Here is a 16,370-nt window from a genome sequence, read left to right on the forward strand (position 1 = left end):
CAATATTTATATACCACTCAATTATCTTAACAGATTCCAGAGCAGTGAACATAGGTAGAAACAGTAAAACAAAGATTTAAAAAAAGCAAATTCAAATTGTTCAATTTAAAAACAAAGGAATCAGGAAAGCAGTGGCTAGTCAGTTGAGAAAGGCTTCTCAAAACAGTTGTTTTCAGGCTCTGGAAGCAGCCTAGTGTTGGCCTGGGGCCCGGGGCCAGAGAATTCCACAGGGAAGGAGCTACTACAATAAAGGCTCTTCTGGTGGATTCCAATCCTGGTCGTGCTTTTTATATTGTATTTTTTATTTGTGTTTTTAAATTGTTGGTTGTTTTATTATGCTCTTCATGGTTTTACTTTTTGTGAACCGCCCAGAGAGCTTCGGCTATTGGGCGGTATAAAAATGTAATAAATAAATAAAATAAACAATAGGTCCACATAGAACCACCAGGACCATGCCCTCCGACGACCTCAGTGATTGGGTAGGATGGTTAAGGCAGAAGACACTCTTAGGTATCCTGGTCCCAAAGTGTTTAGGGCTTTGTACACTAGTACCAAAACCTTAAACCTGGCCTGGTAGCCAATAGGAAGCCAGTGCAATTCCCTCAACAAAGGAGTTATATTATATGCTAAAAAGAGGCAGCTCCTGTCAACAACCAAGCTGCTGCATTCTGCACTAGCTCCAGCTTCTGGAGCAGTCTTAAGGGCAGCCCCACATAGAACACATTGCAGTAATCCAGTCTTGAGGTTACTAATGCCCAACCCAGTGGCCAAGCTATCTTTGTCCAAAAAAGGCCATAGCTGGTGAGCCAGCTGTAGCTGGTAAATGACACTCCAAGCTGCAACGGCCACTTGGGCCTCCAGCAACAATGATGGATCTAGGAGTACGCCCAAACTACAAATCTGATCTTTCAGAGGGAGTGCAACCGCATCCAGAACAAGCAGTGAGCCTATTTCTCGGACTTGGGAACTACTCACCCACAGGGCTTCCATCTTGCCAGGATTCAGCTTCAGTTTATTGGCCCTCATCCAGCCCATTACCGAGTTTAGGCACTGATCTAGGACTTGCACAGCCTCATGCTCCCTGCCAACACTGGCGCTAAAGCAAAGGCGCTAGTCCTTAGCACTTGGCTAACTTCCCATCAGGCTGAGCCCGAAAGGGAGGATTTTGCCCCCTGGCATTGGTCCAGGCCTGAGGAAACAGCAGCAAGTCTCGTGGCACCTTAAAGATTAACATTTATTGTAACAAAAGCTTTTTTCTTTAACTTGCCACAGGGCAGTTACTTTAGTTACATTTATAGACTAGCACGCATACCCCTCTGACCCAGAAGACCTTGGAGGAAAATAATCCTGAATCTGTGATGTTTTATATTATCACATGCTCTCAAGAAACTCAGGGCAGCACATTCCCACCCACCCATCACAACCACCTGAGATGCTGAGCTACTTAGTCACTCATAAACCTCGTAGTTAATGTCTTGTTTAGACAAAGGATACTTATTTCTTCCCAACACTGTCTTCAGCCTAGCACAAATCTTCTCTCAACATATTTGCCCTGATGCCATGAGTTCCAGCACCTTGACCCCGAGGCAGTTTCTACAATGCATCAGGGTCCATGAAGTGTTTGGAGAGGGGCTTGCCTCTTACAGAGGGATTTAAATAAAGCCCAACAGCTGATGGATATTTTGGAGGTATCCAAGATAAGAACTCTCATCTCTTCACACAGAGAAGCTAGAAGAGGGAGTACAAATGCAAGGAATTTCCCCCCGTCCTAATAATGATTATCCTTTATTTTCAAATTTTGGAGCACAAGAGAAACACCTCTGAATACAATTTTCCTTGAACAAAATTTGTTTGCAGAATGAGCTACAGTTTATAGTATTTCTCAGCACAGTGCCTTTGGATTAATGTAGCATATCGCTAAACCTTAACAGCCTGAAAATGCAATCATTTTTCTTTAACAAATATCTTTGTTCTACTTCCAAATTAAAATATGGAGAACATGATCTTCTAATTTTACATCCCCCTGTGCTGGCAATGAGCCACAAGAATGAAATTCTGCTGAGACCAGTAAAATTCCAGGCACAACCGGTTTCTAAATTCTATCTAGATTGGGGCTGGTAGCAAGGTCACTTATCCTCAGTTACTCTCTTGCCTTTCTTCCACTTCATGGAAGTTTACTTAGACCTCAGGGATAACTGCATTACTTTTTTGTCCAGCCAAAGATAATTTCACACTTTACATGCCTTGGAACACACCTGTATGTGGTTCCCCCCCCCCCCCCGATAGTATTTTCAGGAGTGTAGGATATGAAGTAGGTCCCCAGAATTCTAACTGATGACAACATGTGATGGTAGCAGATAAAGAAATCACTGGCTGCACTGAAATCTGTAAAAGCAACCTGATTTGTTAGCATTTAAATATGCTATATTTTACATACCAATTAAATTGTGAAATGTAGGCAACCTTGCATATGCTTAAGGAAATTGCCAGTTCTTACAAAAAGTTTGGGTAGGCATGAGGGTGGGTAGAAAAGATCTTAATTCCTTTCCCCCTTTTAAACTGAGGGACTAGAGATGGCTTGGACACTTTGGTGCAGGATGTATGAGGTGATGAGTTTGTGTGTTTTGATGATGTGCATACATGTGTCCTGTTCAGAGGACAACCCTTGCAGAATCATTTTCCCCAAGAGAAAACATTGCTTGGAGTTAGGGCTATATTTCCTATCCTGAGTAAGAGAGCAAAACCCTTTCCTGGTAGTTAAGATTTCTCCTCTCCATGCATAGCTAATTTACTGTTTCCTGACAATGTGTTCTTCAGCTTGAAAAGGAAATACATTTGCTTTATGTACTGACTGCTGCTTCCTTCATAGTCTGAAATGTTATTCTTTTCTTTCATACCACGTGTTTCATGAGCATAACAGGTGTCACAGGCATTCATAGCAGATGCTGCTGCCCTCTGCTGCAATGTACCTGTAATTGCAGCCTTAATTTGCACACACTAGTTCAGGAAATGTGAAATTTCTTTGACAGCAGGTATAGAATTAGAGACCTCAACCCCAAATCCAGGCTCCACCTTCACATTACTGTCTTCTACAATGGAAAAAGTAGCCTAGAATCAATGTTTAAGTTAGGAAAATTATACCAGTTGTAACTGGTCAAGAGGAGATGGAATACCAATGCTTCCACTAGAATAGAATTAGCAGACAACTGCCAAGATCTGATGCCAACTTCAAGAAACAAGATCTAGTTTACACTTGATGATCCTGCTACTATTACTGGACTCTGGCCCAGAAAAAAACTCGATTTTGCTGCTCAAAACAGGAATCTGTGGTAAGTAACTAATGTAGATAGGTTCAGCTGCTCAAATGAAAACTGGCATATTAGTTAAGGCTTGTAAGACAAAAATCCTCATCCACAGGCTGAATGCAGATGCAGAATACAAATACAGAGTGGGTTACAGGATTGTAGGCTGCCTCTTCTCCTGTCTTCTCAAGTTACAGCATTAAATTCAACTGTTACCAACAGAGATAATAAAGTGGGAATGTACATAGATGCATTTTGCCATCCCAAGATTAATGTCAATTCTCAGTGCTCACAGATCCACACAGAAATTGGCGGTGTGGGAATGGGTCACAGGAACATGTGCTCTCTAAATCCTAGTTTATTTGTCTACATCTGCAAGTGGTCTTGGTCTTTCAGGAAGTTGGATGCCTGAAAAAGAAGGAATTTTCTTGGCCTCATACTTGCCATCCCTACATCAAGCACATTTTATCCAAATTCATTTGATCCTTACTCTGCAGAGTTATTATGAAAGCCACAAGCCAGTATACAGATACACTATTTCCTGCACAGCCCCCACTGAAATGAAAGGGAGCTAAGAAAATATTGTTTGTGTGTGCGCTTTTTAAATTGACTAGCAAAGAATTTCTAGGGAAATTGAACAGTGTGTGACACTGATTAGTGGACTACTCCCTAGAGTGTTACAAATCTTTTATGAAGATCTCTCATTTGCTCCCCCCAAATAAAGACACATTGTTCAATAGCATGTTGAAAAGACGTGCTCGTCATTCTTAATAAACAACTAGCGTAAGAATACATAAGAGAAACAGGGCGGTATCTTTATATGATACACAAGTGTATGTTACAAGAATTCCATCAGGCACAGTAGCCTCAAGGTTTTAAGGCCTCAACATCAGGCCAAAAAAAGAGAGAAATGTGGTAGTTTGTACTTAACATCTAAAAATGTCATTTTTAAGGTCTTAAAAGAAATTGATTTTTCTTCTTCTTCTAAATCATAATTGCAGGACACTCTCCTCTCCACTCCAGGACATGTCAGTGTCTGGGCACAAGGAAACTGCAAACTGCCTCTTTAGGTCAGGCAATATATCCACCATTTTCTGCTCTTTCCAAGAGCATGAACTCCAAAGCAGTGGCCCAGCCAGGCCAAGTCCCTCAATTAAATTTGTTTTTTCACATCATAAAAAACCCAAAGTCAACCTACGGCAACTCACAGCTCCCAGAGAAAGAACGCAGCCCTCAATGTGTCCAGAAGGCTGATGTAGTTGGGTCAGATACACAATGGGGAGGGTCTTGTTTTAAACAGAAGAAGCCTAAAAGGGCTTCATAACTACACCAATTAAAAAAACAAAACAAAAAAAAAACTTAGGCATCTCCTTTAGTGTAAAAGGCTGTACAATTGATCCTGGCCTCATGGCCTCCCCTCCTACCCTGCCCCACCCTCATCCTTTATCGGAGCTGGGAGGAATGCCTTAGTGCATGGTGGTGACATTTGCCACAGCAATAGCTTCCTGAATCTCTCGTATCACCAGAATCCGGGTAAGCATCTGCTCCATTTGCTCTCGACTGATTGGCTGGATGGAATACCAGATAGGGCTGTTGGGAGCCACCACTGGTTCAGGTGTCAAATAGAATGTATCATTCCGGCCTTTCACACTCTGGGGGCTGTGAAGAGAGAGAGAGATCATTAAGCAATTACTTTGATAGAACACACTTGGAAATGTTATCAAAACTCTCTTAGAAAAGAGGGCTGTGTTTACCCTGCACCTCCATAAGATCTACATGCATGTGCTGAATATAGCATGGGAATTGGTGTCTCGAGTTTCATTTTATACCAGTTTGTGCTGGCTGTGTCTGCTGGATACTAAGGAATCAGATGTACGTAGGCAGGGTTTCCAGGAAGGAGTAATACTTCAGCACACCACCTTGTCTCTGCTAATCTATGCCCTTTCCCCTTCCTTACTTTTGCCATTCTAGCCTCTGGAATTTATTGCCAAAGTATTTGAAAAAGGTGACTTATGGGTGCAGAGGACTGTCAAATATGTATGAAGTGACAGATTTGCATAGTTTATTCTTTATATTCTGCATCAAGGAACCTAGGTTTAGCACTCACAGCACTGCCGATAACTTGGGGGTTTCATGAATAGCAAGTCTGAAAAGTTTGTATAAAAACCGACTAAACTACGGCTCATTGTTCAAGATGTTAGGCAGCTTTATGCACTTTCTCCCAATGTGCCAGCATCTATTCTGACAGGAGCAAAGGGAGTTTCAGCCTATTGGAATTCACTGAATCCTTGAGCTGCCATAAGACAGTATCAGAGCTGTTTGTCAACTGCACAACATACTCCACACTGTATAACCATGCTGTTTACATAAAATTACATTGTATCAAAAATAAAACTTACAGTGCACAGCATTTAAAAATAATAAATAAGCAAAACCACAAACTGCTCAATATATTTTTGTGAACCACCCAGAGAGCTTCGGCTATTGGGCAGTATAAAAATGTAATAAATAAATAAAATAAATAATAAATAAATATTTGCCAGTCTGAACAATACATGCATTTTTAGAATAAAATGTGATGCAATGTTCAGCTGAGATGCATGAAGCTGTTGTCATAAGAGAAAAGAGCCATGCAGCAGCACACAGAAGTCCCATCTCCTGACCAATGGAACCTTTTGCAAATTTTCAACACTTCCACATCTTTGAAGTGTCTCAAGCATAAGGTCTTGTTTAAAAAATGCATCTCTGAAATCCAGAAAATCAAATTCATTGTATCAGAGAGGAATACCAAATTAACTCAAAGTGATCTCTTTCATAGTACTACAGAAGTATTGAGTTTGCTTTCCATCTTACAAGTGATACAGGCTTCACTTACTTTCTAATAGCTGTTCCATATAATGCATTTTCTCTCCGTGCAAAAAAATCAGACACACACACTCATGTTGAACAACGTAATGTGTGAACAGGAATTCCTGTGATCACACTATTGCTTTTTCCACTTACTGGGTTAGATCCAACATTACGCTAGCAAACATCTATTAACATCATGGGACTTTCTCCTTGTCTTCCCCCACCCACCCCAGTAATCTTCCATGCTGCCTGAAAATGTACTCCAGAAGTGTGAGGTGGGAAGGTGCCCCCCCTGCTGGTTCCACTTCCATCAGCAGAAAGACAGCATTTAATCCAAACCATAATTTGATGCTTTTAAAAGTTCTTGATTACCTGGATCATGTTATGTTTGTTATCTTGATTAAAAGTTTTTATTACCCGGATCATATGTTACATTTGTTATCTTGTTATATGTAGATGACATGCCAACCTGCACCGCAGCACTGGGAATGCAAATTGTGGTCATGTGGGGTGTGTGGGGAGAAGTCACAATGGTTGCTTCCCTTGCTGCAATCATTGAACCCAGTCAGGGTCTTAAGAAGAAATAGAATAGGGAACTGGATTGTCCCATTTCGCCTAATCAATGGATGGCCTCAGTGGCGCAAAATGCCTTCTACCAACTTTGATTGGTGGCCCAAGTATGGTCCTATCTGGCTTTAGTTGTTTATGTTCTGGTAATCTCCAAGTTAGATTACTGCAATGTGTGCTACTTGAGACTCCTTTTGAAAATGGTTCAGAAGCTGCAACTTATGCAAAACATGGCTGCCAGATTGATAACAGAGACCAGAAGGTCTGAACTTATAAGACCTACTCTGGCCCGCTTGCACTGGCTGCCTGTACATTTCCAATAGGGATGTGCTCCGCTTCTCCTCGAACCGGAGAAGCAGGAGCGGAGTGGGGGGCTTCGCCTACCCTTAAGGCGGAGGCGAAGAGGATTGGGGGGCCGGCGGATCGAGACGAAGAGGTTCGCCTCAATCCGGAGCTTCGCCTGAAGTTAAGTGGGGGGGAGGGGGACTAATCTGGCGCTGCCGGCGCCGCCATCCATGCGGCGGCGGTGGCGGCAGCATCAGGTAAGGGAGCAGGGAGGAGGGACGCTTACCTTCCTCCGTCGCCGGCTTCAATTGAGGCCCCGGTTGAAGCTGGAAGTGAAGGCCGAGGCCTCTTCCGGCTTCAACCGGGGCCTCAATTGAATCCCGCGACGGAGGAAGGTAAGGGGGTGGCAGCTGGGCCGGGGCAGGGGTCTGGCCTACCTGGCGCCACCAGCGCCGCCATCCATGCAGCGGTGGCTGCGGCAGATAAGGGAGCAGGGAGGAGACGCTTACCTTCCTCTGTCGCCGGCTTCAATTGAGGTCCCGGTTGAAGCTGGAAGTGAAGGCCGAGGCCTCTTCCGGCTTCAACCGGGGCCTCAATTGAATCCTGCAACGGAGGAAGCTAAGGGGGCGGGGTGGGTGGGTGGTTTCTCTGGCGCTGCCGCCGATATAGTGAGCGGGAGACGGGCAGAGCGGCGCGAAGAGGATCGGGCCCGATCCGGATTTTCCGGATCGGGCCACGAAGCGGATTGGGGGGGTCCATGCACACCCCTAATTTCCAAGCCAGATTCAATGTGCTGATTTTAACCTAGAAAGCCTTACATGGCTCAGGACTGAAATACCCAATGGAGCACCTTTCCCCGGCTTAAAAAATACCCACGTCAAGTTGTTTTTCGATATATGTTGTCTCTGTGTATGTGTGATTTTTATGTTTTTAAATTTTGCATATTGTGTTTTTTTTTGTTTTTAACCTTTGTAAAATGCCCTGAGAACTTCAGGTATGGGGAGGTATAGAAATTATTATTATTATTAACAACAATAATAATAATTTGTTGAACCCTATGTATAATTCTTATACACATACACACATTTCAAATGCATTTATTGAAATTTATATATTCAGGTATATGTGGCTACATTTTTTTCTTTACCTTTTCATAGTTTTGCTTTGTTGAAATTTTACAATAAAAAATTAATTATTAAAAAAAAAAAACGAGAGGGAAGTTTCTCCAGTATATAAACAGGAAGATATGTGCCTCCTCATTCCCATTTGGAAAACAATATGCACAAAAGATGTCACATTGCATAGTATGGATAAAAAGCAATACTGTGCAGGAGAAGCAAGAAGGGTAATGCTTCTTGTATGAATGAAGTAGTACAGTTCAGGGAATAATGCAAGCTGAAGACATTTGGAGGAAGCAACTGCTATTTGCAACAATAACAAAACCCCTGTTAAGTGACAGTTTCAATGACAGCAAGAGAACTTTGTAGTGGGCTAAAGGAAGTTTGGGGTGAGGGAAATCCATATCATTTCTTTCCTCTTTACACAAGATCAGAACTCCAAGGGAATTTATTTGGATATGCTTATAACGAGATGCAGATTAAAGCGATATGAAATGCATACATATACACACACCCTGGAAATCCAACCAGTTATTTTCTGTGTCTCTTGATAACAGTGACAGGAACACTCACCATTTGAAGAGGTAGAAGTCATAGAGTTTTATAGGACACCTTAAGGGGTTCTCTGGGTTCTCCGTCTGCTCTGCATACATGTCATCTGTAACTGCAAGTCAATCCCAACAATACAGAGTCATCAGATACTTTGCAGAAGAAGCTAATTATAGTATAATGTAAGTACCAATGGTTTTCTTGCTGCATATGGACGATTATGTTACCATGGAGCAAAGAATACACCTTCGACAGTTTGTTATTTTTTATATAGTTCTGTTTACAGCGAATGCAAATACTGTCAATCTTCTGTCCAGTTCTCAGCAAAAAGGCAGGAGTACAGTTTAGTAAAAATCGAAACTAGCCTATGAATTGTTGGAGGTCAAAGTTTCATTTTCTTTGCCTAAATGCTTGGCAACAGTGAAAAGGAAAAGCTAATAGGATTTTAAAGAGAAACTCTGATTAGACAGAACTGTGCCTCTGAGAGTAGACCATTTTAAAATGTGCAACATCTAAGATCAAAGCTGTGTGAGCATATAAGGCAAGGAAGCAATAAAAACCTCAATTGGACAACATACTTTATGCTTGCAGGTATGTTTGATACATTTAATTTAGATCCTATAAAACGAGCTTCAGGAAAATGTCTGTACAGGAAAAAAAACCATTTTTATCTGCGGAAAATACAGAGTCAGCATCAAAAAGCCTCTTTGCCGCAGCACCACTACCAATTTTTTTTTAAAAAGCCTCTTTGTCTGCCACAGGTGAAAGTTGATATTCAATTGGGCTACTCTAAGTAGGGCTAACACTGGATGCAAACACAGCAGGCCAAAGCTATAAAGAGCTTGATAAGTGACCACCAACAGCACCTGCAATTGTATCACGAGCTCTACATACAGCAGGGTACATGCCTGATGTGTTTTAAAACAGGCTGCTTACAGCTAGACTCAAGAATAAAACCTGTCCACCACTGCCCAGGGCTACAGGGCAATAGATATTGTAAAACCCAATTTCACTCTTCCATTTTTCCTGCACTGCACAACAGATATAAATATGAACAGCCACTAGAAGCAAGCCTCAACATGAAAAAATAAAGTCCTACCTTTCTGGCCTGCCTGGTGTATGCCAAGTGCCTTCAGGTACCGGATGCTAGTACTTTTATCCTTGGGATTAGAAGGGTTCTTCTTGGTCTGTCTCAAGACTTTTGAGAAGGCCAGCTTCATATGCTGGTCTACTGTTTTCAACAGGAAGTATCTGAGCAGCAAGTGGGTGGGTAGGGGGAGAGACAGGACAGTTAAAGATGCATATTAAAATCTTAAGAACCTTTTCCCATATTAAGAGAAATATCCCACATTTGTCACCATAACCAAGGAGATGTACATTTTAAAGAGATATTTAATTCCAGTAGGTGCTGTGGCACCTTCAAGACAACGTAGTTTATTTAGCAGGCGCTTTCAAATGCAACAGGCTACTTCAGATCGGTATGATGTGAACTTAGAAGGCGTTTAGACAAATTCATAAAGCATATGTCTGTCAATGGCTATTAGCCTCAATACCTAAATGGAATCTCCATTCTCTGAGGCAGAACACCCCAAATACCAGGGACAATGGGAAGACTGACAGCATTGGGTTCACCACTTCTGGAAACAGAATGCTGGACTTAATAGCAGCAAACATTTCTGTCATGCAAAGTGCTTCATATATATAACTTTAGAAACCTTTGCAACAACTGTCTAAAGCAGATCAATATTATGTTTATATTGGCTAAGGCCAAGCGAGAAAGACTGACTTGCATAAGGCCATTTAGTAAACTCATTTTGGTCTGATCCATCAATACAGTCTTGTCTGGTACTTTGTGTTACACATGCTCATACTAATTCAGGGTTCACTAACGAGGGGGATTAGATCTATTTTTAAGTAGTTGCAACAGTTTTGATGAGGAAATTTCTCTATCAGTACGTACTTTGTATTAAAAAACATGAGAGTAGTAAGCAAGGTGGCAGGGGAGTGAGCTCCCAGCTGCTTGCACTCCCACAACATCTCTTCTGTCACGTGACTGGGAAGAACATAGCCTGTGAATACCAGAAGACAACGTCAACAAAAGTATGGAAATCAAGCAGCATTTCCAACCAACCACCCAAAGGTATCCTATAAGAGAGGAAATACAGGTTGAATTTCTCAGCTTTACAGCAGTTTGACTAGTGATACAGTAGTTCCTACTTAGAATAAAATTTTCAGTTTATGACATCAATTCTAGCCAACACATCTACTAAATACTTTGCATTTATGTAGTTCTATTTTTAAACGTCAAGTGCTTCACATTTGCTCAATAGAACAACCATGGATAGAAGAATCTCTTACCGAGAGGAGTGACCCGGGGCTGAACATCTTTGAGAACTTCATGTAACCACTCAGTGAACCGTATGTAATACAGATCAGAGAAAATGTCATCAACTCGCCCATTTTCAAATAGGTACTGCAAGAAATAACACAGGTGAAGAAACCTTCTCCTCATGATATCAGTGAAGATAACAAAGTCAGTCAACCTATCTGTGTGTTTTAAGAAGGCATTTGAAACACGACGGATAGAAACCTCAAAGAAGGCTCTAGAAAAGCAGAACAGTGACTTGACATCTGCAAAATCTGTTTCCGCTATTTTTTATTTCTTTTTTTTTGTTATTATTGTTTTAAAAATTCATTTGACTATAAAGCTGCCCTGAAAGCTAAGCTGATAGGGTGGGATATACACGTTCATAATAATACAAACAAAATCAGCAACCTAAATTTATATTCAAGTCACTACTAGTCTGGATCTTTCTTTCTCTGCAAGTATAAAAGTACATGAGTTTAGCTCCCTTCCAGAGATCAGTGAAGTTGACTGTAGGACATACTGCCTTCTAAGAAAACTCAACCTTAAGTTTTCTACAATTTTGTCTACCTAGTCTTCCCATAGTGCACTACAATTACATTTATCTGAACAGTCTAGACTCTAGAATGCTTGGCCGTGAAGCATCTGAAGCTCTGATTAGTGGGACAGCTATTAAGATTAGTTCATTTCTAATACACAAGTAAAACTGCGTGTTAAGAGTACATTTAGTAACATGGTTCATAAACAACATTATGTTTAGTAACATAAGTCATAACAACATCAAGTCATTTTCATACAAAAGAAGAAAGCTAAGCAGCTCAACACTGAAAACAAATGTCTGCCTCTACCAATCACAACAAATCTCACAACCACGAAGAGATTTTATTGTAGTCAACAATAAAATACCATAAATAAATAATTAAAAAGTAATAAACAAACAATATGCCTAGCACAACATTTTGAACATTGTTTTCGGCAAGAGCATTTAAGATGCATACCTTTTGAATACACAGGAAGATGTAATATAGAACATCTGGATCATAGGGTTCGCCTTCATTGTTGCGAGCTTCACGACTCATTAAGCACAGTCCATAATTCAACTCTGCCACAGCTGAGGATATGAGATCTTCCTGGAATCTCAGCAGCTGACGTCCTGCAAACCATGGCACAGATGGTCACGAATAAGCATTGTTTAACCAGGCTTCCTTCTTCTAGACTTAATCAAGCTTCCCCCTACTATCTCTGCAATAAGCCTACTCTGCCACTTCCAACAACCTAGTATTTTCGTCCAGCATCTCAACATAACCCCCAAATCTTTTTGAAAATATATTTTTAAAAAACCCACAGGGTTAAAAAAAAGAGGTGCATTTTCTCTTAAGTAATAACTACCGTAGTTTAAATATTAAATATTCTGGATATAAGCATGCTTACCCCACAATTAATACCTAAATAGAATCAGTGGCCAGTACCTGATAGACTATGTAAAATGAAACTTTTTTATGTAAATAAAGAACAAATGTGATCATATCTCAAAGATGAATATTTACCTCCAACTCCGAAACATAGGCACTTCATTTTCACTCAATAAAATTAAATTGCTCTAGTCTGCCCAATAACTATTAGATCTTACTTCTACCTATTAGTCATGGGCATCTTTTTTCTTTCGTTTTTTCCCCTATTTTGTTTTTGTAAAATGTGGAGCTGGAACGAGGCAGAGTGAAGCAAAAAGGAACAACACTGGAAAGCCTACAACAAAGTCCAGTCGGCAGGTTCTTATATTCTCATACATAACCACACAAACTGGGAGTTAGAAAAGCCCTATATAGCAGAGGTAGGCAACCTTTAGGCCAAAACATCTAGAGTTGCCCACCCCTGCTATATGGAAATATTTTAAAGACATCTATTTATTTATTGCATTTATATCCTGCCTTTTTTCCTCCAAGGAACCCAAGGCAGCATACATAAACCTACTCCTCTCCATTTTATCCTCACATCAACCACCCTTTGAGGCATGTTGGCTGAGAGTGTCTGTAACTGGCCCAAAGTCACCCAGTGAGCTTCCACGGCCAAGTGGGAACTAGAACCTGGATCTCCCGGCACCCAGTCCAAGACTATAGCACACTGGCTCTCTATAGATTTTTTAAAAAAATCTATAGGTAAAAGTTGAAAAAATATACAGTGTAATGAAGAGATGCAAGGCCTGGTTGTAAGAATGTAAGAGTAAATAATATTCCTATTGTCATTTAACATGATTTAGTGGCCACGTTTGCATGACAGTTAAATATATGAAGCTTTCTCAATGAGAAACTTGATTTAGATCAATGATTTAAATCCCCTTTTCCCCCTGCTGATTTAATCCATCCCACTACAAAAGCACAACTTTGACAGCAAGAGGTCCAAGGACAGGGTAACGAGGGACAATATAGTACACAAGTGACTTTAGCATCTTTTTAAATCTGGCATTGTGTCAATGAATTGGGGGGGGGGGGGAACAGAGCCCAAAAACTTGGGAACACACAACTTTCCATAAAAAGTTAGCTTCTTTTTTAAGTTAGAAAGGTTTTTGTCTTATTTTAAAGTGTAACAAAGATATGGAGGTTTTGTCTTGAAATAAATTCAAGACAACAAAGCGGTGAAATCCGATGCTGCATTAACACTCTTCCCCCAATCCTCCAGAACAGGTTTTGAGGGCATGTGGAACAATTGCAGAGGGAGGGGGTACTGCCCCCTCCTGGTTCCAATGACAATAGTACTTCCATCAGGGGAACCATTTAACTGGATTTCACCCAACATCAGCAAGAAGAGAGGCTCAAACACTCAACCGAAAAGTTCTTTGAGCCTAAGCTGCCTAAAGGGAGAGCAAAAACTCTAGAAACTGTCCATTGTACTAGCTTCCAGTCACATGCTGTTTATGATAACCCATCCCACACCCTTGAAATTCAACAACCTATGAAACCCAAACAAGAAACAAACCCCCCTTTTGCTTGAAAGATGGAGCAGTACTTTCTCTGACCACTTACTGCCAATAGGAGCAAGTCTGTTTTGTGACTCCTTCTCCAGCTCTGCATTTTTAGTCTGTGCCCAGCTCTTCCACACCTCTAGTCCCTCCTCTGGCTTGAGAGAATGTGGAAGGAGGAGTTCAGGTGAAGGCTGAGGCTGTGGTTGCTGCTCAACTTCAGCAACCTGAACAGTTTGGGCCTGTGGAAGAAAGCCATTTCCAATCAAATAAGTCAGCAAAAGTAAAAGCAGTTTTTGTGTCGTTTAGCAATAACACAGTAACTTCCCCCAGCTTCTGGAGTTATTCTACCATCCTATTTCATTAACTAGCACACCCATACCATATTGATTTCGATGATATACCCTGCCTTTTGATTTAATGATCTTACAGGTAGCTTATAGAAAATTTTAACACAGAGACAAAATGACACTCTTCATGGGTGGTGGGTGCTATGTTCAGGATCAATCATCGCTGTTTGTGCTTCATGTACAGTAATTCTAATGTTCAATAGTCCCAGATATTTCATTCCCAATACTAAAACCTTTCCATTCCTTGCATGCAGTTTGCCACCTCACATTCACTACCCAGCCATAATGGGTAGTGGTGGAGAGTTCGCTAGTTTAGGTGGATTTACAAACACATCCTCTCGGGTTAATGCATGTTGAGGGGGTCGGAAAAGGGTAACAACTTCTCAAAAGACAAATACCTTTTGACAAAGTTATATGCAGTCCCCTCAAAATATACTTTCCCCTTTCCATAAGTCAACAAGCGTTAGTAGGCAAATCCTATTGAGAACTCCTACTTGTTTTGCAGCCAACAAGATGTAAGAAAATAGCTACTTTGTTGCAAGATGCACCAGGAATACTCTCAAGTGCAACATAGAGATTACCACTTCATGATTCTTGCTAAATGGAGTCTACTCAACAATGAATTTGTTAATCTGCTGCATGCAGAGGCTCGGTCAAACGTAACAGGCTGTTCCAACGAATCATAGTTTGTTGGCATGCGAGTGAGCAATCAGATTGAGGATACTTTGTTCCTTCTACGCTTATGCTCCTGGCAGCAGAGGCAGCTTCATGGTTTCTTAAGCTAGTTTCCCATGCTGTTCCCCTTATTCTGCTTTACAACCTTTGTTTGCAGGGAGCCTTTAAACCAGTTTCCCTATCCACATATCAAAGGAAACCAGGGGTGGAATTCAAGGAGGACCGGGCTATCATATTATTTGAAAGGGTGAGCCCAGTTTACCTAATTATTATCTTGGAGTCTCCGTATTTAAACCTTATCTTGCATTTAAAGGTAATAGAAATAGTTAGAAAATTACATTATTATTATTTTTAAAATAAATTTATTTTTTATATCTACACACACATACACGATTTCAGAATGCCTCAGAATTGCAAAGGCAGGTGCCCCTGTTGGCAAAGTCTGTTCTCTTCCCTTCATGTGCGTTTTCTCTTCTGAGTGAAATTCTTTTCAAATCCATCTTCTCTGTTGGTGGGCAGGAGCATATTTAAAAACCAATTCCTGAATAATTGTAACAGTTGCTTCTAGAAGCTGGAAGGGAATATAATAGAACTATGTGTCAGCAACTCCATTTCCCACCAGCCTTCTCTGCTGGGACTGCTCCTCTTTCCTAGAAGTCTTGGGTAAGATTGGAAAAGCAAATGGAGGTTCAAGGCCTGGATGGAAGAAGGATTAGGCTCAGAAAAGTCTACTGCTCTTTTAGACTCTCCAATGAAGAGCTTTAAAAGCTTGGGTTGAAGAAAGTTTAAAAAGTTGATTCCAGATAGGTTTGCGACTTCTTGTAAAGTCACGAAGGCTTGGCCTGGAGGCCTGGGTTGGGGATGGGTAAGAAAAGGGCTGCCATTCTACTACACTGACCATATCGGGGCTAATGAAAGAACACATCAAACAATTTAAAAAAACATGCATTTGATTCCCTAGTTTGTATGGATCTTCATTTTTATATAGACATTATTATCCTAATTAATCACTTGTTTGCAATTTAAATCACTCCTGGCTGCATTATTGTTACAGGAATATTGCACCTGAATGCTAGGTTTTCTACCGGGATGGTGGGGTGGGGGGGCAAAGTCAATAGATGAGGTAAAAATGTTCAGACAATTAAATAAAAGTTGGGGTAGATTTACTAGACCCAAACAATCCTGCCTCTGGATTTCTGTGCTTCATTCTGTGAACCAGACAGGTATGAAATCAACCTGGACCTTGTAGCTTCTTAGCTCACTTTGCTTCATTGATCTGTTTTGTATATGTGTATATGTCACTAATTTTGCTTTGAATTAATATTAGCCAGACTATTGTACTCATCTGTAAAA

At 40.9% G+C, this 16,370-nt stretch overlaps 1 protein-coding gene across 3 annotated transcripts in view; it reads right to left on the reverse strand.

Moving 5' to 3' along the window:
* Positions 1-4,039: 4,039 nt before the first annotated feature.
* Positions 4,040-16,370, reverse strand: part of QRICH1 (glutamine rich 1) — a 38,626-nt gene continuing 26,295 nt past the window's right edge. For all 3 annotated transcript variants that reach the window (XM_063122090.1, XM_063122088.1, XM_063122089.1), the window contains 7 exons: positions 14,057-14,234; positions 12,035-12,189; positions 11,030-11,144; positions 10,632-10,740; positions 9,771-9,922; positions 8,696-8,786; positions 4,040-4,961 (listed from right to left, as the gene is read on the reverse strand). In XM_063122090.1, the coding sequence (XP_062978160.1) occupies positions 4,769-4,961; positions 8,696-8,786; positions 9,771-9,922; positions 10,632-10,740; positions 11,030-11,144; positions 12,035-12,189; positions 14,057-14,234 (993 nt within the window). In that variant the 3' untranslated portion in view covers positions 4,040-4,768. The remainder of the gene's footprint in view (positions 4,962-8,695; positions 8,787-9,770; positions 9,923-10,631; positions 10,741-11,029; positions 11,145-12,034; positions 12,190-14,056; positions 14,235-16,370) is intronic.

The sequence above is a fragment of the Elgaria multicarinata genome, chromosome 3 (genome assembly GCF_023053635.1).
Source record: "Elgaria multicarinata webbii isolate HBS135686 ecotype San Diego chromosome 3, rElgMul1.1.pri, whole genome shotgun sequence".
NCBI classification, from domain to species: Eukaryota; Metazoa; Chordata; class Lepidosauria; order Squamata; family Anguidae; genus Elgaria; species Elgaria multicarinata.